The following is a 17160-nucleotide window of genomic DNA, read 5'->3' on the forward strand; positions in this document are numbered from 1 at the left end:
CATGTTGTAGTTTTTCATCAGTTGTGCTAATAATGATGTGGGAAAGCAGCAGCACACTTGAACTGACTTTGATGTTAGCTCCCCAGCCCTGCATAATGCATCCCTGACTGAGGGAGAAGTCAGGCCAGAGAATACCTTGAACACTTCTGGTATACCCCATTGTTTTAACCTGCAAACGCTCAGCTCTTCTAAAGTTTCACTTTTTGCCCTGGTAGTCCTGTGATAGTTAACTTATCTATTTTGTATTTAAAACTGAAAAAGTACAAAATAAGTAAATGAAACTTCTCTCTCTTTTATGTCGTCGTAGATTTTAGATGCTGAGTCACTTTTAAGTATGCTTAACTCCTTCAGAAAATATACAGTAGTGTGAATCAACACCCTGTCCACCCACAACTTACCTGATAAGTAAGAAAAAAACAATTGTATATGCCTCTGAATCATCCTGTCATTCAAAAGGAATTAACATCAACTCTCAAATAAGGTGTTGTAATCAGAAAACTATAAAGGAATATTGGACAGAGCACATGTGTCAATGATTCTCCACTTCAATGATTTCCCTTTAATAGCCAGGATTTTCAGTTGCCAAGCAGGCAGACTTAAACAACATTCTTTAACAACTGAGATTTGTTCTTATCTTTAATACTGCATGCAAAAAGGTCTAACAGATCACTGCAAACGCAGATTCTTTTTTTTACCAGTTTAAGTTACAAAATCACACACTGGAGTATGAAAGTACTTTTATTTGTATTGCTACTGCTGTTTTAATGAAGTAAACTGAACTGTTGATGTTTACCAGACAGGCAGCCTGGTGTTGTGGTTAAGGCTTTGGAGGTTATGTGTTCAAATCCCACTACTGACACTGTGTGGCCATAAGCAAGTCACTTGACCTACCTGTGCTCCAACTGGAAAACCAAATATCATAAACGTGTCAGCCAAATAAGTAAATGTACAAATGCGATGACTGTGTTATTTTAAAACTGGTTCTCCTGAAACTGAATGTCTAAGAATTCTTAATATACCAGTAGTACTAGGGTGTTGTACCGTGGTAGCCATTATGAATGTAGAGAAAAGCCAAGCAAAATGACACCTTTTATTGGCTAACTAAAAAGATTACAATATACAAGCTTTCGAGGCAACTCAGGCCCCTTCTTCAGGCAAGATGTAAAGGCAATAATGTACCAGTAAAGCCATGCACTTCACAACATTTTTTGTTGCAATGAAATCAATTTTTCATCAAATCTTTCCAAAAGAAATCTATTATTCAGTGATCCTGAAGAAGTAAATAATTATAAGTGAAAATGTGTTTATATATTCAAATTAAACAACTTAATGTACATGGCCATTTTTTTTATTTGTTAGGGCAGTATTTTGATCACAAATGTGATTTAAATGACTAATCCCAGAACTCTTTTGAGAATTCACTGTAAGACAAAAAAAAGCAAACCTAAGAAATAATTTACGGTATATTTAAATACAACTTTAAAAAGTACAAACTTAAACAACAAAGCAGTTGAACTCACTTTGAAAATATACCAGTTTCTAGACTGTATCCCCTAGGCAAAACAGTACATTTAAATTTGCAATTTATTTTTTTTAATAAATTAAATTATATCATTTTTCCAACATATTGTAATATTTTTTCTTTGCACTATGGCTACAAAAATATTTAAAAATGCATTTTGAGTGTAACCCACTCCTGCAATTTGTTGTTGAGTTAAAAAAATAAAGATTACAGAAAGAAAATGTTTCCTGACAGAGCTTGTGGATTTCAATAATGAAAATGTCACATTTCACTCAGGGATTATCACAGGGACCTTGCTGATGATCATGTGGAGTTAAAAGTGGCCTAAACAGAACTTCATCTCATCCCAGAGTACATCTGTTGTGGCAGATGAAGTCTGCTAACGATTCATCTTATTCCAAAATCCAGTTCACTGGAACCTAAAATCATCTTTACACTTTTAATCATTTTTAGTTGATTGCAGTCTGTCAGTATAAGTGGCAAAACTGTGTTTTATGAAAGAAGCCGCTAGTTATGAAATTATTTTTTCAGATTGTCATTTATGTGCCCGATTTGACACCATATGAAGAGGATAATCTGCCATAACAGATTATTAGAAACATGGTCATGTGCATATTAAACATGGAAAAGCCTTCCCACAAATCACAGACACACCAAATGTAATCTAGCTGTAATAATCCTCACATGTTGTTTAAAACAAAAGTTAAAAAACACATATAGCAATAAAGTGTTGCTTCGTTGTTTGGCATGTTCTTTAAAGAAAAATTGATGGATGAGATTTAAGTTCTCCATATAGATGTGTTTTATTATTTGGATGGGGTTTGGGGTTGTTTGGAGTTACTTGTGGAATATGCAGATGTAAGCAGATGGCAGAATAAATCAGCAATTATTTGTAGAGTGTGCGCAATATATGTATTAAATATGCAATATATACACAACAACCCAGTAGTTATAATGGGAATTTTCACTTGACATAAGGTCATTGATTTTTTATTGGCATTTATACTCTAACCGAGCATGAAGACATTTTTTTAAACAATGATACAGCATTTCATCAGTTTTACTAATAGGTGTTCATCTTTTTCTAGATGCAAAGCAGAAACAATCTAACATACAAAGAATTTTTCCAAAAACAATTCAAACCTGATACATTGCAAAAGTGCTACTAACTGTTTGATTACTTTTGTTTCAGTGCTAAAGTAAAGAAGAATGGAAACGTACTCCTTCCATCATTGAACAGGACATACTAATGACTGGCTGAGTTTAATTACTGAAGTTTAAATCACCAGCATTACATATGAAGTTCTTTTGAGTCCTAGGTGTTTGTCTGCTATATTTTGAATAATCAGATCACTTTGCAGCACTTTGGTGATAATTGTATTTGTTTTTTAATTGTAATCACAAGATTACTATATGTGGGTAATTAACAACTTTCATTTCAATGAGTGCACATCTTAACTTGCTTTTTTAACATTGTCAGAAGTTTTCTTTTTTGGGTGTTTACATCTGCAAGACATGCAAGTTAAGTTAATTATTGCTGCTGACTATGAGAGAGTGTACTGGAGTGTGAATTGGCCCTGCAGGGCTCTTTCCTGCATTGAGCCCAGTGCTGCTAGCAAAGGCTTCAGCCCCTGAGACACTAAATTGGATTATGCACAACTGACTTGTAGCTTTTTTGTTGTAACCCACGTACCCTCATTAATGTGTACTTTTAGAAACTCAACTTAAAACACTAAACATCAACAAAAAAATAAATGTTTTCATGTTAATTTTCTGGTTACTACCATAACCATTTATAGCATAAAAGTTAATAGTTTCAAAAATAAATAATTGTGCAAGTTTGGCAAAACATAAATATTTTTTTTACTGGAATTAATGAAGTGGAAAAGCTTGTATCTGTAAGAAACCACTAGACGAGATATCATACTTGGATCACCTAGTGAATCAAACAAATTAGATGAACAGTAAGAACTGCCTCGGATTTCTTAATGTTCAAATGCTTACTTGTGTCAGTTACAATGTATTCGGCACTAACAGAAAAAATCCTCTTTCTACGCCTATGTCGGCCTTCTATCCATAGTATGCTGCTTAATTTATCTCCTATTTCTGAAGGGTTACGACTTACTTTGTAGTACCTTTCCCTGCTCGAGGAAATAAACAAAATTAATGCTGAAAAGGAGCCGTTGCCCTGTTTCTGCAGTCAATGTTTGGTAGATCACAGTAAAATTATTTCTTTTTAATCAAAGCTATCAGAGTCATAGTATCTCTTAAACATTTCAGTATGGTCTAAATGGAGCCATATAGAAACTAGCAGTGTTAAATGAACACATAAGATTTTACTGTTTATATGTAATAACTAATAATAAATAAGCAGTAATTTATAGATTTCTATTTATAAGAAGCTCAGTATATTTTATTTGATATAGCTTTATATGTGGTGTTTACTTTTTTCTGGCTGTTGAAATACTTCTTACAATTTCTTCATTCATGCACATTTTCCTATAATGTTTTTCTTTGATCCGTAATAAATTATGTTGGATTTACATCTAATCAGTGGATGATATTAAGTTACCCTTTCATCCTTTATTACATTTGTTATATTGGTCTGTCTGTTGGCAGGGTGGCCTTGAATTGACATCATTTATAACAAATGTGGGGTACATGCACATAAAATTTGGTAGTGAGAAGTGAAGCACATAAACTTTTGGACTGTCGCATTTCCACAGTGCTCCAACAACCACGTCTGCACTTTCAAAAATGTAGTTTAATTCCCACATCATCAGCTAGGCATACATAAAACCTACTTAGGCATAAGATCAGACTTTGAAATCAGATCCTTAAATAGAGCAAACAAGAAACTAACCAAAAATAAATGTTAGATAGTTTAACTATTAGCTGTATGTAGGTAAAATAACTTTGTTAGTAGTGAATGTAGCCCCACATTTAATCCTCCTCAATACAAATGTGTTTTTGATAGTTTCAGGTAATAATTCATATTGTTGTTATCTGTGTAATGTGCATATATGTACATCTGCATTTTTCTTTTCTTTTCAGTGTTTTGTTTTAATGTGTGTAATACATAGGATAAAGAAATAATAATCACCTGCCAATTATACTTTTTATAAAGGAAAAATTATACTAGTGATTTCACTTTCTTGTTGTTTTAATTAACAGAGTTGCAACGAGAAGGAAGCATTGAAACCCTCAGCAATAGCTCCGGTTCAACCAGCGGAAGCATTCCTCGCAATTTTGAGGGTTACCGTTCACCTCTCCCTACCAATGAGAATCAGCCTCTAAGCCTTTTCCCCACGGGATTTCCCTAAATTAGCCATCAAGGAAACTGCAATTTGACTCTTGGAAATTTCCTGCAGCTGGCTAGTGCGGCACAGCATCCACTGGATTGTCTCCGTTCAGATTATGTTATTCACTACACCTCTTGTTTCTGGTAACTTTGTGCTGCCCCAAGATTACAAGATTTATTTGTGCTCAGAATATTAGTTACACTGTAGCAAACATGTCTAATAAAGAAGAAAATGTTGGCTTGAATTAGACTACTATACTTTACAAAAAAATATTTTGGTAATTATTTTTTGATTTGTAAAAATCCCCCTACTGTATGCTAAGTATGAAGTTTATAACATTTACAAGTGCACATGAAAAGAGACTTATTTGGAAGTCATTTAGATGGCTTATTGGCAGTACTGTGAACTCCAGGCAGTCAAGCCATTTAGACTGAATGTTTATTAAAGTATCAGAGTAGGAAGTAGTAATCAAAAGGTTGTAATAATGTTGAAGTGTATATCTTTTTTGTAAGCATGCTTAGCCTACTCATCTCATTTTAAGTTTTATGTTTCAGCTCTGTAGACTGACTTTCTGCATTTGTAAGGAGGTTGTTTAGGATGGCGAGGCTGGCACACTCTGTGTTAGGACTGTATGCAGCGCTGATGCATACAGCATGTGGAAATTAAAGGTCATACTGTAGGCTATCATGATTTTAAATACTACATATATTAATGAATCATTTCATCTAATTCTTTATTTAATAAAATAATATGGTACCAATAAATGATGCAGTAAAACTTTTTTCAATTTTGAATGATCTATATCCACATAAAAAGTTTGTCGACTTTTATTCTATTAATTTCATTAGTCCCCATTTTACTATTTTCATTGAGATATTGAGTCTAAACAATGAATACTCCTGGATAAGATGTGTTATTACTTGTCTGTCTTTTCCGAAGGATACAATGTCTTTGTCTCGTGTTAAGGTGCCAAAAATTTTCATTTGCAGTTTTCTTTTTAAAAGTTGCTGTCTTTTACATTTGTTTTTATTAAATCAGCTCTTTTTGTCTGCCAGCATCAAAAATCCATGTTTAAGGTGTTTGGATTCCCTAAGGTAACAGCTAAAGATTAAGTGAATACAAACATAATGCTTCTGATATGCAGCACTGTCACCATGATAATGCATTGAATGCAAATGATGATACATAAATAGATCCTCTCGCATAGTAAATCAAATAAAGACGTCAAGTATTTTATTAAATGTGATTATTAAACATTTTTAATTAGGCACATTAACATTCATATGAAATCCTTCCATGTTATGTAGGTTCAGTTAAACTATTACGTCTGGACAGAATGGTATTCTGCTCCATGCAGTTGAATGCATTTTTATCCAATCAATAATTATTGTTTTAAATGTTATTGAAATAAATTCAAGCAATGCAATATCTTAAAAATCATAAACCTAAACTATATTTCTTTAATAATGCACACTTAATATACATACTTTAAATACCTTAATGCATAATTATACATCTTAAAGGCTTTTTCTCTCTTTTAATGTCATTAAAATTAACTCAGTGTTAGAATGGATCGAGTCATTTGAGATTTCAGGAGCTTAGGAGTAATTAGGAGTTTTGTTGGTTAATAAAACTTCAGATTTTAATAACAAGTAAAGGGAGAAGGTTGATTGTGTTTGCTAAGAGATGTATGATGGAAAATACATTGTTAATTATACAACTTTTTAAGATTACCTCAAAAAGCAAAACCTAACTTTTGATTGTGCAATTTGTATTTCTGCATTGTGAGATATTCAGGTATCAGCATTGGGTCAATATAGGCAGCATAATGGCTTGGACAAATCTGGAATGTGGCGAGGGCACTGTGTGTTTGGAGTTAGAATATTCTCTCTCCAGTGTCTAGTTTTCTTTCACAGTCCAAATACATTCATGAGACTACTGTCTAACAGAATGGCCAGATCTCTTTCATGCCTTGGGCTCACCGCTGGCCTGTGGCTCCTCTCAATAAGAAGGAAGTGGACATGAAGAAGGATTGAAGCATGGTGTGGAAAAGCTACACATTCTTTCTTTCTTTCTTTTCAAAACAAGTAGACACTGCTACTCAAAATAACTGTAAAGGTAAGTTTAAATATCACAGTAAATAGTAACATATATATTTAAATGTGTATATATAGTATATATTTAATACATAGTATATTCAGTATATAGAGAGAATGAAAGCAAATGGTGCAAGATAAAAGCACCCTGGTGCAATCTGAATGTCCTGCTTGGTTTCTTTTCTACATGTTTTGTTCTTTCATTGTCCTCAATAACAGTAGGTATGGAGCAGGTTATTACTTGTTAATGGTTAACTAATATTCAGAGCCTACATTTTTATCAGTACTTATGTTACAATAAAGTTTGTTTTCTTCATTCAGCATTCAAACAACTAATGCATAGAAGATTACATAATTTGAAAATTCACTGATCATTAAAATTGAATTGTCAAATAATAAATATATAGTAAAGTGGCATGGTAACACAAGGGATAGTGCTTCAGCCTCACAGATCCCAGGACCTGGGTATGAATCCTGCACCTGGATGTTGTCAGAGTGGAACTGGCATGTTCTCCCTGTGTCTGTGTCCTTGGGTTTACCTGCCATATCCTCCAAGATGTGCTATTTAGGTTCAAGGTTGATTGCAAATTGACCCTGTGTGATTATACATGTGTGTGTGTAAGTGGACCCATGATGCACCATCCAGGGTTGTTTCCTGACATTTAACATCAGTGCTGAAGGGATAGCCCCTGGCACCACTGTGTCCCTGATTTGGATTAGGCCTGTTTGAGAATGTTATGTTTTATTGTTTATTTATTCTTCAACAGAAAGTCAGAGCATCCGCATTATAGTACAGAATACCACTGATGCACATACTGTACATAAAGAGAGATACTGTAGATAGAGATGTACTGTATACCCATTCAGCTGAACTCAGAATCACATCATACAGTATTTGACAGAAGATTTGAAGAAAACAACGCACAAATTACTGAAAATAGTGTGTTTTAAATACAAAGTAACAATTGTGTTCAGATTAAAATATAAAGTACTCTGTTTAGAATTACACTTAAACCTAACCTAATTCCAGCATTCTCCCATCTTTTTTTAAGCCTTATAAAATATCTTTCCCAATCATTTCTGAAAACAAGTTAGATTCCCAACTCAAGGCAATAATTGCAGTGTCAGAAAGTGTGACCCGGCAGCCATTGTCACTCCCTCATAATGTTAATAAATACAAGCATGGGTAACCTCTTCTTCTGTTATACTGAGAGACCTGACATATGCAGTCAGAAGTTAATATTTTATTATTACAAAAAGTTAATATTCTATTAATGTTAAGAACTCCCCCAGTTTCCATTACCAATTCCCAGGTGAAAGTTTAGTACCACTGCTGACAGAAAAAAATCTTGACAGTGTCCTTGGAGGTATATGTTTACTTCAAAACAGACGATTAATAAGTTGCGGAATATTTGTAAAAATGTTTGAAAAAGCAAATTTGACAATTGTAGTAATACATTTTCTCATTAGCATCCGGAATGTTTCACTTCTGTTATACTATAGTGAAAGCAGTTATGTATAGTATTGGGGTGGAGACCACTGCTTATATTATTACTAAAGGCAATTTTTCTCTTGGCGTAATAAGCACTCAGTATTCATGTCTAGGTGACAAACACAACAATAGTATTAGATTATACCCAAAGGAATCAGAAGAAATTTCACAATAGGAAATTAATTGTCTTTTGTTAAACGTGTTAATGTATCCAACAAAAATAAGTGTGCATTGCATAGTTTAAGTCACAAAAGTTTAAAAAAAGCCAATTCTGTTGTTTTGTTTTTTTTTTTAATTTGTTTGTTTGTTTTATGTTTGCACTGGTTAGCGCTGCCACCATGCCATCCTGGCCTCAAACCTGTGTGCTGTTAGTACGTTCTCCCAATGTGCACATAGATTTTCTATTTCATATTCAGGTTCACATTCAAGAAATGAATGGACCGAAATGCTGGCAAAGCCCTGGCTTTGTATGCTTTTTATGAGTTTAGGGCACACAAATCTGCTGGTCGTCAGTTTTGCAGATTCAGTCCTTATAGAGGGGTACAAACTTTATCACTGCAATGCACCACCAAACACTCAAACTGATTAAGTCCTGAAATGTTAATTTGTATTGTTACATTCTATGCATTTGATCATTCACAATACCTGTGGCATTTGGTGGTTTAATTTATTATTTCCATAAAGCAGGCGGCACGGTGGCGCAGTGGGTAGCGCTGCTGCCTCGCAGTTGGGAGACCTGGGAACCTGGGTTTGCTTCCTGGGTCCTCCCTGCGTGGAGTTTGCATGTTCTCCCCGTGTCTGCGTGGGTTTCCTCTGGACGCTCTGGTTTCCTCCCACAGTCCAAAGACATGCAGGTTAGGTGGTTTGGCGACTCTAAATTGGCCCTAGTGTGTGCTTGGTGTGTGGGTGTGTGTCCTGCGGTGGGTTGGCACCCTGCCTGGGATTGGTTCCTGCCTTGTGCCCTGTGTTGGCTGGAATTGGCTCCAGCAGACCCCCGTGACCCTGTGTTCGGATTCAGTCGGTTGGGTAATGGATGGATTTCCATAAAGCTGTATAATGTCTAAACATATGTTTCCCATACCTCAACATTGTGGCACCTTCTGTTTTCATTTTTCTTTCTTTTTTTTTGTATTAAATTAATGTTGTTCTGAATAAGATATCTTAAAAAATGTCAGAATTAAGATTTTAATTTCTGATTTATCACCTCAATGACAATACTAGCAATGTGTCAACTTGTGACAGCAAAATATGATACCACAAATAAAGATTGGTTTACATGCCACCAAGTAATCCACAAAATGCCCTGCACTGCGGCGACAGAAATATGGAGGACATTAAACCGGCCTGACCAAAGCTCAGTCAGTCATGTCAGTCAGTTAGTCATTTTCCAACCCCCTATATCCAAGCACAGGGTCACGGGGGTCTGCTGGAGCCAATCCCAGCCAACACAGGGTGCAAGGCAGGAACAAATCCCGGGCAGGCCGCCAGCCCACCGCAGGGCACACACACCCACACATCAAGCACACACTAGGGACAATTTAGGATCGCCAATGCACCTAATCTGCATGTCTTTGGAGGAAACCCACGCAGACACAGGGAGAACCCGGGAAGCAAACCCAGGTCTCCTTACTGCGAGGCAGCAGCGCTACCACTGCGCCACCGTGCCTCCCCTGACCAAGGTTGAATTTCTTAAAATGACTACGGACTTCATGGTGGCAAAGAGCTGGTAAAGTGGGAGTCGCTGCCCTCAGTTTTCTCCTGCAAGTCAGCACTATAAAAACACTATTGACACGGAGGCGATCGCAGTTACACTCTTGGATAAAGGCCTCAACCTGCTGTACTGAAACGTTACAGCCAGAAAACAACAGGAGTGAGGTACAGAGTCAGTCTTTGAAACTTCAGATGGTCATAATTCTGCTGAAGACACACCCAATGAGTGATTTAGGATCCTACAAACTTGGTTAGAAGACCTCTGTGTTGACCTTTCTATCCAAAAAAATGAAAAAGCAGTTGAAAAATTTGTCATTGTCATGCTAAGACTAAAACGTTAGAAGAAAGGAAGGCCAATATCGTTGTGACTTTAGCAGAGATGCTTCAAGAACGCACAGTAAGGTAAGCTGATGCACAAGACCACACAGGATTCATGGAGTGCGCCATAAGTGGTAGCGCTGCAGTAAGGAGACCAGGGTTCACATCCCTGTATTGAGTTTGCATGTTCTCCCCGTGCATGCATTTCCTCCCACTGTCCACAGACGTGCAGGTTAGGTAAATTGGTGACTCTAAATTGGCCTTAATGTGTGTGTGTGTTTAGCCTGCAATGGACTCGCACCTCGTCCAGGGTTTGTTCTTTCCGTGGACCTTATAGCATCCCCCACGAACCTCGTCTGGATTAAGCGGGTTAGAAGTTGACATGACATATGATAAAGTAGTGGACAAACTTCAGTCACATCCGTGGATCTCAGCCTAACTCAGCTATACTACTGAAAATTAAAGAAATCTGCATTTGAATTTTAGGTTCAAAGCTTGGGAGTCCTTCAGCTTCAGTAGTTTTAAGAAAATAACGAGGCATTAAAAACTGCTCTGCACAGTTTAGAAAGATTATAAGCTCATTTTTAGATTCTTTACAGAAAATCTGGTAATTAAATAATCATTCTTGTCCCTATAACTTTCCTGCCACGCTAAGTATTTAAATGTATTATGCAAGCCAATGATATTTTCACCTCCCAGATTACAATTCATTTAAAACAAACCAGCCAGATTTCCAAGGATATCATCTGCCGCTGTTTATTAGAATTAATGCCGCTGAGGAAAATAGGATGCACCTTGAATTCCAGTGAAGTGAGTAATCCACTTTATCATGCTAATACGGAGGACCTCGCTTCCAACAAATGGCGCTGCCCTGTGCCAGAAGAAGGCTCTACTGATGTCCTCCATTATCCTGAACTGCCAACAGTCCTTATGTAGTCAGGCGGTGGATTTTCAGAAATGCAGTATTTATCTGTGTTTGCTGGGCCGGCTCCTGCTGCTCCTGTATTTATTATGCAGGACACGGACCGCTTCTACTCATTTTTTTTTTTTTCTTCAAGCCTCTTATGATTTCACTTGGGACAGAAGTACTCTAAGGTGGGTTTCCTGAATTTTAACAAGCTTATTGGCATTTTATTGTGTCTTAAAGTAAATATCAAGAGCAAGAGCACCAGCCATTTTACAGACCTCAGGTAGAGCTGTCAACAACTCTGCTGCATATTGACATTTTTAAAAGTTGGGCTACAGAGAGGGTTTTCACAATTTGTGAATGCTGGTCTGTATGTGAGATGACCACAGAAAAATGTAAGTGAATTTGGAGTCCTTTGCTCTGCTCGATGTCTCCTCACCAAGCAGGAATTAGCAATTAGCAACTGGACGGGAATTCTGATGGGCCTTTTCAGACCTTAAATGACTCCCATTCGAATTGAACGTCAAATTACAGAGACGCTGGCAAGAGCGAGCAGACTTTGGGCTTAAGTTTGAACGCAGTCCAAGTGATTCAGAGACTACAGTGCAATGAAACCCTCCACGGCGAGATTATGGAATAAGACAATTAATCATGGCGTTCAGGTGTTTCTCTCATAAGAAAGGAGGAGAGGTAATACAAATGATTGAATAGAGCAAGTTGATGGTAAACATCCATACACTGGTGCCCACTGCAGAAAACCTGACGCATTCTCGACTGAGTTTTTATAAAAAAAAATTGTAAAATGTCAAGGTGGAAAACATTTCAAAGAGACAGAATGTATTTTTTCTGTCTGAGTTTTTGACACAGTATAATAATCTGATATGAACATGGACTTGGTGGAATTTATGAAAAGGAAATATAACAGAGTGAGTATAGGAGTGTGTGGATGGTAAGTGGAGTAAAGTGCCGTAAAAACATTGTAGCTAGAATATTTCTGGGTTTTTCAAAACAATTGAATGGATAAGTAAGTTTTGATGCTCTTCTTTTATTATATTCAGGTCTCACAGACAGGCGAGCTACAAAAGGCCAAACGAGTGGATGTGCGCATCCCAGCCGTCATTCAACTGGGAAGTTGTTATTGAGCACATGCTTTGACTTTAATTCTTGTTATTTACCTATTAAAAATACCCTTCTTACAGTCACTGAGACTGGCCTCTTAAAAAATGACCTGAGTGAAGGGGTGTCCAAGCACTGGCCGGGTCCAGCCAGACTTGTGCCCACCACAACCTCACACCTAACCTAACATTCTCTAAGGCCAATAAAGACCCTACAAGATATGCTCAGCAGCTACTTATGTGATGCACTCCTTCTGTCTTAAGAGATTCATCATTTCTGTAACAATGTGGCTTTGCCATTAGATTCCGGACATGTCTGTGACCCCTTTAAACTTCATTAAAAAGTTTAAAATGAAAATCTCTTAACTCCTTTCAAGGAAGCATGCACGACATAAAATGATGATGTATTGGTGATTTCAGGGAGCTTCATGGCTTCCATACAGCTGCTCCCAGTTCTTTTTAGTACAATAGTAATGGATGGAAAATGCAAAATGTGCATAGTGATTTAATTTTCGTTTGTTTTCCCTCGTTTTCTTGCACTCAATCCTCATTATATAGTACGAAATCTGAATGGATTGACATCAATAACGGCCGGTTATTGCTTCTTGCCCGTTTTGCTTGAGATCGCAGCTGCTGGTGCCTCATCAGACTGCCGTCATTTTCTGTTCCCAGTACTTCTGACCAGTTCGATCATCTCAACAAAATGGTAAGCCTTTCGACTTGGTAGACTTGCAGTGTGCCCGCCATCACCAGCGTTCGGGGGTCCCGCACGGTCAGCCACTTCGCAACAAAACAGAAGGTAAAAAAAGAAAAGCGCGGACACTTCACCTCTCCGGACCAGCTTTGGAATTGTAAATGAAACGTGGCCATTTCTTCACATGACAAGATATAACTTTCATCCTTTAAGCCCGCGTTTCATTTTTCAAAGACTGTAATCGTTAAAAGTTGAGGAAATGCAATCTTTGCTGTCGTATGTTTGTCTGCTGTATTTATTCCCACTAAAACTTTGCTCTCTCCAAGCAGATGATTTGACTTCACATTTAAATGCCATCGGGAAGGCGCAGAGAGGGTTCGCTACCTGACCCGGTGATTTCTCCCACCTCCTTCTTTGCCCATTTTTAATATATTTTACGACTTCTTCGTGATTTTCAGAAGATTTATAAGGGCTCTGCTAAACCCAGGAACTTATTTCATTAAGATTCGCCGCCTGGACTACTAAGATCTCTTATTACTAGATGACAAATCCCACCTTAAATTATTAGTTCCACGGTTTCTTCAGGGTTAATCGGGTCGCCAGAAAGGAACAGAGCTTGGCAGAACATTCTCAAGCTGCTTAATCCAATTCAGGGGGCGCCTTAGGGGCAGCGCCGGGGGCCGCCTTACAATGACAGGGAGACCACTCGATCCCGACACGGGGAGAACGTGCAGACTGCACACGTACGGTTGCTCTTAAAATCAGGGCTCATTACTGGACAGTGTGGGGCCTCGTAGAACCAATGCATTCTGGGAAGGGTTTATTTGCATATGAAATCGGTTCTTTGGGCTTTGACAATGGAAAAAACAAAACGATTTAATGGGTCGTCGGCTATCAAGCAGGACCTAACAGATCGTGAAATACTGAACTTAGCATGCGTGGTTGTATGCAGCAAAATTCCTTTTTAATAACAATCGTTAATTTACATAACTGTTCTCATCTTTTGGAACCTTCATGTGGACGGTTCTTTTGGGTACCAAAAATGGTTGGCCAATGTCATCGCTCTGAAGAGTCACCTTTATTTTTAAGTGAGAGGCTCCGCCGTCCCAACAGGAAAGTCGTATTATTATCATTTTAAAAATCGCTTTCGAAAAGCAAAATTGAGGAGTGGATAATACCGATAAGTCAGCCGATTTGCCAGGCAATTCTAATGCATTCTGCGCGGCAGCGCCGGCTGTCCTGTTAACAGCTGCTCCTCCGACAGTCCCTTTAAAACATTCGCAAGATCTGAGCGTGACCCGATCATTTGACAAAACGCAACACGGTAGACAAAATAGCAGATTGCTATCTGTGTGGATGTCTACGCTCTTGCACGTCCTGTTTACCAGAGCAAGCAGGGCTGATGGAGGGAAAGGGGGGCACAATGCTGCCTATCTGGGCATTCAACACCTCGGACCCTTTCCTGCGCTCTTAATTATATTAAAGTTATAAATTAAAAAAAAAAAAAAGTAACAACAAGGCGGTGAAATCAAACAGGAAGTAGCAATCCGTACTTACACAGTCTAAAATGGTGGCCAGTGAAATGTTGCTCACATAAGCATCTGGAAGCAGTCCTGCAGGCCTAGAAGATGCCCCTGTCTTAACATCAGCTTTAGTAATACGCTTCGGGGTAGCGAGGAGCCGCAGCCTAACCTGAGAGCACTGAGTGTGAGGCAGGGACCAACGCTAGGGGGGCAAATTTACACACACTGCGGCCTGAATGGCCAAACGTGGGTCATCGTTGTGTATAATAAGATGAACAATTAATTAATACACATGTATATATAGAGTCCGGGTATTCTTGCCTCACGCCCATTTATTACTGGAAGGGGCCTCGGCTGCCCGGCTAATCAGATTAGAAAACTGTACGGATGAATGAAGTGATCGATATTTACTGTATTTCAGGTAGTTATAAAAATACACAGACGTACACAACTTCATCCAGTAGATGAGCCAATCCTAGACGGGACGCCCGAGTTACACCGACACCACATCAACCAATCGTGCCGTGTCATCCGTGACCCTGCGAATGACAAGTAAAGTGTCGCAGATTTGAGAAAACGCGCAACAAACCGATGCAAACGGCGATGTGCTGCGCCACCTGTTGCATTGCCATCAACCTCAAGACCGCATTCAAGGCCACCGTGTGACATACGCGACGAGATCCGAATTAATCCCCCTGTTAGATTATCGATTCATGGAAAAACAAAGTAATTTTTTAAAAAAAGACAAAGATAAAAGTGGTTGGCAGAAGGCGAGCTGCATTGTCGATAAGCAACAAAGTGTTGCAGATGTGTGTAGCTGACAAGCTTCACTGCCCAATCACCTTTCACCTACAATATGCATAAAACGAATATCTCAGCGCCGCATTTCAGTCTAAAATCAATTGATTTTGCCCCACCTTTATGCAGAATGACAAGTCTTAAAATTTGTGCAGATAAAAACAAAAAGAGCATTTCAGTGTGCTGGCCATGCAACAGACGGAGTTTTAACCAGCACCGTTTAATGCGGGATGTGTGATTAATTCCGTTACATACACACGTGAGGCGTTATATAAAACATATATTTTATAGCCAGTGAATGTTATTAGCGTGTGATTAACCTTCACCTTAGATGCACTGTAAATAATCACTTGTCATTCCCCATCCTCTAAAACTGCCCTCGATGCCGATGCCATTAATTCCAAAGGACAAACTGAAGAGCTGTGTATCTCTTTTTATTTTGCTTGCCTCTTCAGATCCAAGTATGATTTATCAAAACTGTTTTGTGTCGGCTAAACCTGTTTGCGAAATGCTTCCTGAAAGTGTTTATGTCAGGCACAGCTTTCTATTTAGGCGCAGGAGACAGATGGGTTGGTTGATGTTTAAAATGTTATTGTTTAAACTTGGCAGCATCTTTTAAATACTTTGCAGCTACAAACTTGTAAACATTTATCCCCCCCAGTCTCCCCCCAAACGCTAATCACCATCGTGTCACTGAAAGCGGCCACTGACAGATTTCTTCATCGCACGCATCGCGGACTTGATCAACGCGTGAAACGCACGGCGGGGGCCCGCGCCCGGTGCTCTCAGCTCATGCAGACGTCGCCCCTTTGTGGCTCCGTGGCCCGCTGGCGCGCACGACTTGGCTCCGCCGAGCTTTGGCGGCTGCTCTCGGGGCTCGCTCGGCCAGCAATAGCAACTGTGCCGAGACCCCAGCGCACACGACGCCGCCGCCCCCAAACTCGTCACTTTTCTGTCCATAAATCAAATGAACTGCACGGCAGGCGACCGTTTCGGGTTTTCTTCGATCATCATACAAGGAAATCGGTTTGCCGAAGACACGCGGATGCTGAATGTGGCGTCTCTTTAGTGGAAAAAATAAATAATGATACAAAGTTTGGCGTCGAAGGGCAGTACAAGTGCACTCAGGCAGAAGTCTGCTGCCTCTCAGAGGTTTCTGTGAAGCCAGAATTTCTTTTCCGACGTTTCAAATCCTTGAGTCACAAAAGTCCTGCAGTTCTTCTTGGGCGTTTTAAGACCCTCGGATCATACGGCGGATGAGATAATAAGACGTGTGTACATATCATAGCATTTATGGATGTGTCCCACGTCTCCTTCGAGAAAGAAAAAGCGCACAGTTGTGACGTTTCCATCACGTCGTTTTATTTTACAGATACATAATCCACAAGACCACCAAAAAGAGTTTATTTTTTACACTAACACGAATAAAAGAAAAACAACAATAAACAAATAAATAAGTAAGCGGGTTTGAAATGTGTTCATTTTCCAAACTACTAGTTAGTGAACTAAGTGAATTAAAATCTAAAAAATATTCTATTTTGTGACTCATCGGGGAACTCTATAAAATAAAGCTTCCTTATTGCCAAGAAAAACGCTCGCATGAAGTTTACTGCAGAAACAACATTACTGGAAAAAGATCTACTAAAAAAACACGGCTTTCTGAACCGTTTATGGAGACCGTCA

The 17160-nt window shown here is 38.5% G+C and overlaps 1 protein-coding gene across 3 annotated transcripts in view; it reads left to right on the forward strand.

The window, feature by feature from the left end:
- The window catches only part of bcas3 (BCAS3 microtubule associated cell migration factor), an 830699-nt gene extending 825111 nt beyond the window's left edge, over window positions 1–5588 (forward strand). For all 3 annotated transcript variants that reach the window (XM_028807048.2, XM_028807050.2, XM_028807049.2), the window contains one exon: window positions 4697–5588. In XM_028807048.2, coding sequence (XP_028662881.1) covers window positions 4697–4845 — 149 coding nt within the window. In that variant the 3' untranslated portion in view covers window positions 4846–5588. The remainder of the gene's footprint in view (window positions 1–4696) is intronic.
- The last annotated feature ends 11572 nt before the right edge of the window (window positions 5589–17160 follow it).

Source organism: Erpetoichthys calabaricus, chromosome 8 (assembly GCF_900747795.2).
Source record: "Erpetoichthys calabaricus chromosome 8, fErpCal1.3, whole genome shotgun sequence".
Classification (NCBI taxonomy): domain Eukaryota; kingdom Metazoa; phylum Chordata; class Cladistia; order Polypteriformes; family Polypteridae; genus Erpetoichthys; species Erpetoichthys calabaricus.